Source organism: Chelonoidis abingdonii, chromosome 7 (genome assembly GCF_003597395.2).
Source record: "Chelonoidis abingdonii isolate Lonesome George chromosome 7, CheloAbing_2.0, whole genome shotgun sequence".
Classification (NCBI taxonomy): Eukaryota; Metazoa; Chordata; order Testudines; family Testudinidae; genus Chelonoidis; species Chelonoidis abingdonii.
Window position 1 is genome coordinate 96,992,683 of NC_133775.1, and position 10,679 is coordinate 97,003,361.

The 10,679-nt window shown below is 42.7% G+C and overlaps 1 protein-coding gene across 6 annotated transcripts in view; it reads left to right on the forward strand.

The window, feature by feature from the left end:
- The window catches only part of ACSL6 (acyl-CoA synthetase long chain family member 6), a 113,469-nt gene that overhangs the window by 60,773 nt on the left and 42,017 nt on the right, over window positions 1–10,679 (forward strand). For all 6 annotated transcript variants that reach the window (XM_075068128.1, XM_032769137.2, XM_032769130.2 and 3 more), the window contains 6 exons: window positions 3,595–3,709; window positions 6,893–6,957; window positions 7,733–7,834; window positions 7,971–8,070; window positions 9,736–9,914; window positions 10,299–10,331. In XM_075068128.1, coding sequence (XP_074924229.1) covers window positions 3,595–3,709; window positions 6,893–6,957; window positions 7,733–7,834; window positions 7,971–8,070; window positions 9,736–9,914; window positions 10,299–10,331 — 594 coding nt within the window. The remainder of the gene's footprint in view (window positions 1–3,594; window positions 3,710–6,892; window positions 6,958–7,732; window positions 7,835–7,970; window positions 8,071–9,735; window positions 9,915–10,298; window positions 10,332–10,679) is intronic.

Here is a 10,679-nt window from a genome sequence, read left to right on the forward strand (position 1 = left end):
GAGTTGCTCCTGTGGATTGATTATATCTGTACATTAGTACAGAGCTGGTGCAATGTTTCCAAAAATATGGACTAGCTGGTTTTAAAGATATGACTGTACCTACAGCCAGATGGTGCAAGTTAAGCAAAGTTAAGACTAATGTACTTGGATAGGAAACTCCCAAAGTAAAAGCAGTCTTCTGTAAGGATGTTGCTGATTCAGCAGCTGTCATTTTTCTTTCTGAGTCAGTATTGAACCAGTTAGGGTGACCAGATGTCCTGATTTTATAGGGACAGTCCCAATATTTGGGACTTTTTCTTATATAGGCACCTATTAACCCCCACCCCTGTCTCAATTGTTCACACTTGCTATCTGGTCAGCCTAGAGCCAGTGCTCAACCCATTGCATTAGCAGGTGCTGTGCTGATTAAGGTGACCAGATGTCACAATTTTATAGGGACAGTCCTGATATTTGAGGCTTTTTCTTATATAGCATCCTATTACGCCCCGCTCCCATCCCAATTTTTCACACTTGCTGTCTGGTTACCCTAGTGCTGATGCCAATGAAGTCTTCTAGATAAAGGGTGAAATCCTTGCCTTCCTGAAGCTAATCACAAAACTACCACTAAATTCCATAAGGCCAAGATGTGCAATTAAGTCACACCATTTAAAAAAAAAACTCATGGCAACTTTTACAAGAGTACAGTATGATAACGCCAGGAAGCTGACCAGATTTTAGACTGATTAATTAATTACATTTTGCCTACTCGCATTTCCTCTCCATTTTTAAATAGATAAGATGTTTTGGATCATTAATTCTGGTATAATGTTTCTGGGCTGGAATACAGCAGCTGCTGAATAGAAATGGCTGCATATCAGTGGTGAATTCTGGTGTAAAGTTCCTAAAAAAGCATTCTGAACTCCTTCTGACTGATTGATGGAATATAAATGCACAACATTTATGTTACTGAATTATTTTTTTTAAATAAATAATGTCCTGAAAGCCGTCAACTCATCATTTTTAAAATGTAGCATTCTTCAAGGAGAGCAAAGCTAGGCTGAAACCAACCAAAGTGATGACATTGTTTTCATCCTCTAACTAAAAAACGTCAAATCAGTTTTAAGCAAACTCTGTTTAAAGCAATGAGAGACATGAAATGGAAATTTGCTCCCTATCATGAAAAACCAGGAAATTTCTCTTCGGGGGTTGGGAGGTGTAAGGGAGATTCAGTGCAATTTGAGGGGATTGTTTTCTAGTCTTTTCCTTCTAAATCAGCCTAAAATATTTCCATTAACATAAGAGCTATTTAAATGATATTTGAGACTAGAAGCATTAGTCTCTAATTTCAATCCATGAATAAAACCTATGACTGCTCTAAATTCTGAGCATGTAAAGATTCTTGTTCCACGTACTAGGAGAGAGTAAGAAAGCTATACAATCGTCTAGAGCAGGGGTTGGCAACCTATGGCATGCATGCCAAAGACGGCATGCTGCTGCCTGCCGGAGTCCCAGAGGGGCAGGGGGCAAGGAGCAGGGGGCAGAAGCTTGGTACTGCTGGCTCCCCTGCCTCTTCCCATAGTGTGCTGGGTTCCTGCCCCAACTCCGCCTCTCCGTCCCTCCCTCCCTGCCGGCTGATCAGCTGATGGCCCTTGCGAGAGAGGGGGTCCGGAAGGAGCAGAGTCAGCGTGCTCCCAACAGAGGCAGAGAAGAAGCGGGGGCAGGGCCTTGGGGAAGGGGGATGCTGGAATAGGGGCATATCCCCTCCAGCCCCCTGCCCTGAACCCCACACATACACAGCCCTCTGCCCTGAGCCCTGTAGCCCCTCATACACACCCAGCCTTCTGCCCTGACCCCCCCCACATCTAGCTCTCTGCCCTGAGCCCCACCCCCAGACCCGTGCCCTGAGCCCTGTGCCCCCCTCATACACACCTAACCCTCTGCTTGACTCCTTCACCACCCCCTCACAACCCCAGCCTTGACTCTGGCACCCCCACACATACCCAGCCCCCTCCGCCCTGACATCCACACCCCCCCTCACATGCCGGCTCCAGCCCTCTAACCGCTGACTCTTGCACCCGCCCCAATCCCAGCCTCCCCACACCCATGGCACCCCTCACATCCTGACTCTTCGCAACCCCCCAACATCCCCACCGCCCACCCTAAGCACCAAATGGGAGCTCCTGCACACCCCCCACATTCCCACCTGCACCCCTCACACCAAAAGGGAAATACCCAGCTAAGTGCCCCACACCCACACCTCCTGCCCCAACCCAGAGCCCTCTCCCTCATTCTAGCTCCCGGCCAGACCCTTCACCCCTAGCCCTGTGCTCAGTGCACTCCCACCCTCAGCTCAGTGCAGAGAGAGGAAGAGGATGGGCCAGAACCAGGGAGAAGATTAGGTACCCACTGTATGTGGGCAGGGCTGGGACCCCAGACCAGCAGCGGGCTGAGCAGGTCTGGCAGCCAGAATCCCAGCTGGCAGGAGCCAGCGGATGGAACCCCTGAGCGGCTGTAGGCTGAGCTGCTCAGCCCACTGCCGGTCTGGGATCCCAGCCGCCGATCCTGCACAGCCCGCTGCCGGACTGGGGTTCTGGCTGCTGGCCCCTTGCCAGCTGGGGTCCCGGCCACAGGCCCCACTCAGTCCACTGCCAGCCTAGATGAACAGAACCCCAGACCAGCAGTGGGCTGAGCGGGCCAGCGGCATAAGATCAACATTTTAATTTAATTTTAAATGAAGCTCTTAAACATTTTGAAAACCTTGTTTATTTTACAATACAATAGTTTAGTTATATACTATGTAGACTTATAGAGAGAAACCTTCTAAAAACATTAAAATGTATGACCGGCACGAGAAACCTTAAATTAAAGTGAATAAATGAAGACTCAGCAAACGACTTCTGAAAGGTTGCCGACCCCTGTCTAGAGCCTTGAAGGGAAGGAATGGGCTAAATCCTTGGGGCATGGCTAGAGAGCAAAATCAGTGCTGAAGCTGGTGCAAGTACATTAGTATCTCTGGGCAAACACAAAAGCCCAGTCATCTAACTAGTCAGTAGGCTTGGGGCTCAGTTGTTTTCCTTTGTTTTTACTTAAAGAAATGCATTTATGAGTGAAGCATAAATGTGCTTACAAAGTGAATCACATAGGTTGCGTTTTGTGTTTCATTTTATGAAGCCCTTATGACTTGGCTTTGCTTTTTTATTTTTACAGAAACAGAACAGAGGGGATTTTTTTGGTGCGTTAAGGAAAATCGCAACAAACCCGCCTGTCTGACTTTTATACAGTTTTAGACAAAAGCAAATATTTATGTCAAGGCTAACACAGGAATATAATTCAATGTTTTCCCACAAAAAATATTAGAGCACCTGTAATTTGCAGGCTAATCTGTCATGCAGGTTATGATATAAGCTTATGGCAGATTCATGATTAAATTCTATCCGCCTCTAGGTTTATGATACACCTTGCCTGATCCTGCATTTTATGCTCAGGCTGTCATAGCCTGAGGACTGCTCTGTGGGACAGTTCCAAAGATGGTTGTGCTGGGTTTGTTTGGTTTTATAGTCTCTCTCTTTCAAAAGGTTCTGATCTGATCATTCTATGTTGTTTTGGTTTCCATAGGGCTGGGAAGGAGCTCGGCGGTCCGTGATAGGTGGCAGCACAGAATTATTAACTCACTACTATGATGATGCAAGGACAATGTATGAAGTATTTAGAAGGGGATTTAACATATCTGGTAAGTGATCATGATATGTAAAGATCATTATGTTGACTAAAACCCCACTGGGCTTCAATGCTGCTATCTCAGTGCTGGTCAGAGGGTAGAATTGGGTCTGTTGACTTTGGAGAAAACAGCTATACAGACTGAGGCTTAACCCTGCTCCCAATGAAGTCAATAAGAGCTCTGCTATTGACCAAGATTGGGCCTTGCTGGCTAGGGGAACAACTGGCCCAAAAAAATGTGGGCCTGTAGGAGTTTTGAGTGCACAAGTGAAGCAAATTCAGGCCATAGTCAGCTTCTTAACTGCAGAAACCAGCATACAGCCATGGAAGAGCTTCACAGGCTACAGCAAGCATGGAAGACTTGGTATTTTTACTGAAGTGGGGCATGTGAGTGAATATCCAAAAGTGGCAAAATGGCTTAGGCCCCTAAATCCCATTGGCTTTCATAACTACTTAAATCACTTTGGCACTTTAGAAGATGTTATCCTGCGTTCATCGTTTTTAATCTTGGGCACCTACATTCATATTTAAGCACCTGAATAAGTAGTTTGGTTTCCAGAGCTGCTGAGCACCTGCAGCTCTCCTGGCAATGACCATGGAGTTCCACATGCAGAGGGCTTGCATTAGACCCTGCCTGGGTAAATGGCAGAAATTTTGCAAGGTCCCATCTGTATAGCTTAGCAAATGAACTACACCCCTTCCACAGCTCAGCTTTCTCAGTTGACCTACATCTGACACACTTAACTGTAAAAAATGCTGTTTTCATTGTCTAGGGATAAAACAATGGCTACAGCATACAGGGAGCAGAAACAATATATTTCTCTTGCAGTAATTAAACTAGAGGGAGCAAGCAATAAATCTCTCTCTGGCCTAGGTTGACACTAATTTTGTAGCTTGAAATATCCTCAAGAAAGCATCATGTTAGTGCTATTAAAAATTACAGTTGATACAAACCCTGCCAAGTGCTGGTTTAGATGGATAGAATTATTAAACATTTTTGTCTGCATTCATTTATTTGAACTGTGATTTTGGTATGGCAGGATTGGTCCAGTGGATAGGGCACTAGGAGCCAGGAGCAGGGGAGAGTCTGAGTAGCTCCAAGATGATGACTCTTAAAGTCCCTTCTAAGTACCAGCTTTTCCTATCAGAGCCTTGCAAGAGCACAAAAGGAGCAGGGAGGAGGAAAGTCCCTGAAAAGGATTTGACCTTTTATTAATGACGACTTTGCAAACACAGGTCCTGATGAGATGGGTTTTTTGAGTCGGAGAGGTCTTGAACTGGAAGCTGTGAATTCCAGCGTCCTAATGCCAGCTATAACATCAATCACATGCAGCCTGAATTCTTAAATTCTGTTTCTCAGTTTCCCCATCTTTATATAAATAAACTGGTCTTGACACCTTTTTGTTCTTTTTTTACTGCACCTGAAGTTTAAGGTGAAAAATCCTAAAAATGTAAATACACCTCTACCCCAATGTAACGCTGTCCTTGGGAGCCAAAAAATCTTACTGCATTATAGGTGAAACCGCATTATATCGAACTTGCTTTGATCCACTGGAGTGCGCAGCCCCGCCCCCCCCGGAGTTTACCACGTTATATCCAAATTTATGTTATATCAGGTCGCGTTATATCGGGGTAGAGGTGTACATAAATAACATTTGAAATGATAAGCTGAGGAGAAGAGGGGTGAGAGAGAGGGAGGTGAAGAGGATGTCATGTATGGACTAAGTGAAAGGAATGCATGCAAGTACAGGTTCTAGTCAGAGCCTTGTGAACTGCACAGTGGAATTTGCCTCACACTCTGTCTCATGTTGCAGAATTGTGCCTCAGAATCTAAGCACTAATATCAAGAAAAAAGGTTTCTAGCTTTCCTGGTTGGGGGGGGAGGGAGGCAGGGCCTTCCAAACTTGAACCAAGTATAAACCAGCATAGCAATGCCTGCCTGAGTCTGCAGACAGCCTGAAACAATAGCTTTGAGAGGTGTATGATCTTGCCCTCATCTCTGTGAGATGTTAACTTTGAAATATAAAGATGACGGTTTAAATGGCAAAAGTGGTAACTGATCGTTTAGCAGGAACATCCAGTAATGAGTCCCTTAGTCTTCAACTGCCTCCCACGCCTTCCCAGATGCCAACCCCCCAGCCTTGACAATTTTTGCAAAGAAGTTATGAGTTTTTAATACAAAATTTTTCAGTACATTGAAAATAACATGTACAGACAGGGTAAATTTAATTACATCCAGTATAAAATTAAAGGACACCTGGAATACTGTATCGGTTCTACATTAAATGCAGTAAAAATCTTCATATTTAACATGTATTTGAAGATTTCTGGGTGTTTCCTGTCTGGTACCCTGAAGTGTATCATTATTTTTTATTTTTATTTGTATTTCCATAGTCCCTAGGAGCCCTAGTTATGCACCAGGACCCCTTGTGCTACGTGCTGTGCTAACACTGAACAAAAAGCTTATGGTCTGAGTATCTAGGCTCCTGGCCACAGATTTACTGGGGCCCTTGCTGTGATCTTTTTGTACTTGAACAAAACACATGAGCTTTGTTCTGAAATGGTTGGTGTCTTAATGCCACCAGAACCCTCAACAGAATAATTGCTTTATATGATGCAGTTTGCTACTTTGGTGATGAAGCACATGTGAGTACCTCTCTGGACAGATGGGTTATGTGTGGTGAGGTACGGGAAAAAAAGACAATTGAACATTCCAAGTATTGCTGTCCTCTTTTCTACAGTGAGACGCTTATGTTCTTCACTTCTCCTCCAGAGAAGAGCATTTTTATTTGGAGTAATTTTGACTTCCTAGGGTTTCAATGAAAGGGCAGCCAGATCTGTGGGAGGTGACATTTAGGATGAAAGCCATTATAGATAATGATGTTCACACTGTCTCAAGGAAAAGCTGGTTTAACAGGGCACTGGGCCTGCTCAACATCACCATCACCTCTGCGATTTTGAATGAAGGCTCAAAATGGTCCATAATCCAGTGCTCCATTTTACAGGGCTGTCTTCCTTTTTAATCTGGTAGCACTCTGTGTGAACTCTGCCTCAGAGAAACATGGATTGACTTTGATAATAACAATGGATGTACTTTTAGAGCAACCTCCTACTGTTAAGGTGCTCAGGGTCCTATAATTCATTAGCACTTGGCTCTAAGATCCCCATAACTTTGTAATCTGTTTATTTTGTTTAGAGAATGGTCCCTGTCTAGGATTCAGAAAGCCCAAGCAGCCTTACCAATGGTTGTCGTATAAAGAGGTGAGGTTATCATGAATCTTTCTTTCACCAAAGAATTCTTATCCTTACTGTCTAAACGTAGCTGTTTTTAAAAGATACCGCCTAGTGCTATCCTGGGCATGGGGTATGATCATGTATTAGTTTACCACTTTCAATTACCTGCTAGTTTTCATTTGAGCCAGGATCCTCTCAGATGCCGCACACCTGGCAGCTGCTATAAGCACCGTTCACTTCCATTGAGCTGTCTCAGCAGAATTGGGATCTTAGTGTTGACTACTAGTAGTATTGATTTACAGATCGTCTTTCGCAAGCCAAAGCTCTGGGGAATTACAAACCCTGGGTTTTAATCCTGATGGCTTTACTTGTGGAAGTAGTTCCACTGACTTCAGTGGGTATACTCATGTGCAAGGTGTACAGATTTGATCAAATATGATTACGTTGCCTCACTCACCACTGAAACGCAGCCACTTCTGGGTCGGGCAGCCATGTAATAGCTCCAAAGCATTATGCACACTGAAATAAACAAACTATCGATTAGCTCCAAGACCAGAAATAAAGAGCACCATAACAATTTCACATGATGGGGGAATTTTAAGTAAGCAGAATTTAATTGCTCAAGTTGGAATTTAGCCAGGGCACTAGGGTGAATGCCAAAAGTGTCATGAATTCTTTAATGGCTACAGGCGACCGGAGTCTGTTTTATGTGTTATCCAACAAACTAATATTAGAGCCCACTAGGTTTCATTTGTGTCTGCTGCTTACATTCCTCTCTTATCCATTTTTCTCCCACTTCTAGGTCTCTGAAAGAGCAGAAGCTTTAGGATCAGGGTTACTCCAACAGGGATGTAAACCATCAGCAAGTCAGTTTATTGGGGTCTTTGCACAAAACCGTCCAGAGGTGAGAAGCTGCTGTAACCTCATGCAGTGTTAACAATATTCTTGAGTTTTGATCTCACTTTAAATTTTAATCTCATTAAGTGTTTTAATCACTCCCCTTCCCTTACCCCTTTTCTCTTTGTAAAATCTCCTTGCAGTGGATCATTTCTGAGCTGGCTTGTTATACCTATTCTATGGTGGTGGTCCCCCTGTATGACACATTAGGTCATGGAGCGATTCGTTACATTATCAACACAGGTAAAAACAGACATGCATAAATATCATGGAGGTTCTCAAAAAATCACTCTTGTTATGCAGAATGACTGATTTCTCTTCTGCTTTCCTAAAGGCAGATGCTTTGGCTCAGTGAATCATTTTGGCTGGAAGTAACCTTAGCTGGGTTATATAATATACCTCTATGTATCATGGCAGGATCGGCTTTATTATTCTGAAATTACCTCTAATGGATACACTTTGTATATGTCCAGTCAGGCATTGTCTTGTAGCTTGTTCTACTGCTGAACTGAGTGTAGTGTTTATAAGTTTTCCCTAATATGTAATACATTTTCCCCGCAACAACATTAGCCCATTACTGCTTATTTTGTTCCAATGACAAGTGCTAACAATTAATCTATCATTTAGTAACCTCACTTTATGCATGTATTTTTCTTTGAACATTATGGGTCTTGAGCCTTAACACTGTACCTGTCTTACTGGGATTTCTGCCTGGCAGGGTAAATTCTATTATGTAATAGACTTCCCATAAAAAAATGAGACTCTCTCCCTACAAATAGAATTTTAAGGTTCTAGGGTCCCAATCCTGCAAAGCACGTAAGCACATGCTTAACTTTAAGCATCGGAGTCAATGGGACAACTTACAAGCTTCAAGTTAAGCCCTTTCTTCAAACTGTGCAAGATCAGGGCTTAGGACTCTAAGAGCAAAATCTAAAGACTCTGTCTTGTGCCCAAAAGCCGAACACAAGGCTGTACAGTTGTTTTGCAGGGACTGGTCTGAGCTGTACTAATGCAAAAGCAGGGCAGATTTTTAGTGGCATCTAACTTTATATCCCATATGAAAATGAGAATCCTGAACACACACTGTTTTCTCAGAAGGGAGGTTTCTTTGTTCTAAAATCTCGTTCCTCGAGACTTCTGGAAACTCGGTTGATGTATATTGTTAAAGAATGGGCCAGATCCTCAGCAGGTGCAAACTGTCAATTTACAGTTAACTGCAGACACAAGCTGAGGATGTATTTATTCCTTTTTTTAAATGGCCGTTCTCTTTTTATGCCCTTTCTTTCCACTGCATCTTACATGTTGCACAGATGGCCAATTCCAGCTGAGGACAGCAAGAGCTTTTTTTTATTGACTTCAGTGGGACCGGGATTTGGCTCAGTGTGCATTTCAGCTTGGCTCAAGGAGAGCTTTGCTGTGACTTCTATGGCTGCAGGATAGCTCAGGATCATAACAGCAACCAGCCACTGACAAGATCATTCCAGTGAGGAGCATCAGCTCAGTGCTACTAGCTGTTCCTTTTATCATTTTGGCTTTGAGCTTCTAACAACTACTTCATACCATTCAGGTTTATTTTTTTTCTGCAGTTTTAATATTTTTAATTGAATCCTAAAATAATTGTAGCTTTTGGACTGATGCGCATTGTGCTGCAAACAAATATTTGCCTTACCACTCATTCAGTTTCAGATACAGTAGTGTGCTCTGTTCAGTGTTGATTTACGATCACTAGGATTAAATACTAAAATTTACTTGTTTCCTAAGAGAAAATATATATTATATTTCAGGATCTCATGGTATAAATATAAAATGAGTGTCAAAAACTGATTAGCAGAGATTCACAGAGATTACTGTGAAGCTTCAGCTAGTGTTACATTTAAGTAAAAAAATTATTTTTTTTTTGTTTTTTAGCTGATATTTCCACAGTAATCTGTGACAAACCAGAAAAAGCCAGAATCCTCCTGGATCACGTGGAGAAAAGAGAAACGCCAGGCTTAAAGTCTATTATTCTGATGGACCCTTTTGAGAAGGACCTAAAGGAAAGAGGGAAAAGATGTGGTGTTCACGTCCAAACCATGCAGGAAGTAGAGGTGATGTTCCTATCCCCCTTGTTTAATGTTAGACTCAGAAATAATCAGCTCAGATGATATTTGAGGAAATCCAGGAGATGGCTGTTCAGTTAAAGCATGAAGCTGCTTCTCATGGATAAAGTTACATTATTATTAGTAGGCACATTGATCAGCTACTCTTTCTCTTTTATGCTGGATTCTTCTGTTTTATGTATTTTTCTCAGAGGTTTTACTGCAACTAAACTTTGTTTTAAACTGGATCCTGTAGCGATGTCGGGGCAGGATTTTCCTGCTCTTCTTTCTCTTCCTTTCTATTTCCAGCTTCCTCAGTCATTTGCAGTTTATTAACGAGCATGTTAATCTGCTTATGTTAGAATGGAAATGATTTTGTTAATATTCTTTCAGGCTAGTGGCCGTGAGAGTTGGCATGTCCCTGTGGTGAGTCCAATCATTTTTTTTCTGCAACCTTTAATCGCTTGTAGTTAATTTAAACAAATTTCAGAAATGAAAGAGAGAATAATTTGCCAGAGTGTACACAAAGCCTGCACTGTGTTTGTGTGTACATTAAATGTAGTGTCTGGTATATTTCTCAGTAGGAGGTGACTGACAATGAAGAATCCTAATGATGCTCCATTATCTTCTACTAATGGTCTGAGCGTGGATAGACTCATAGACTCATAGACTCATAGGTCAGAAGGGACCAATATGATCATCTAGTCTGACCTCCTGCACAAGACAGGCCACAGAACCCTACCCATCCACTTTTATAACAACCCCTAACCCATG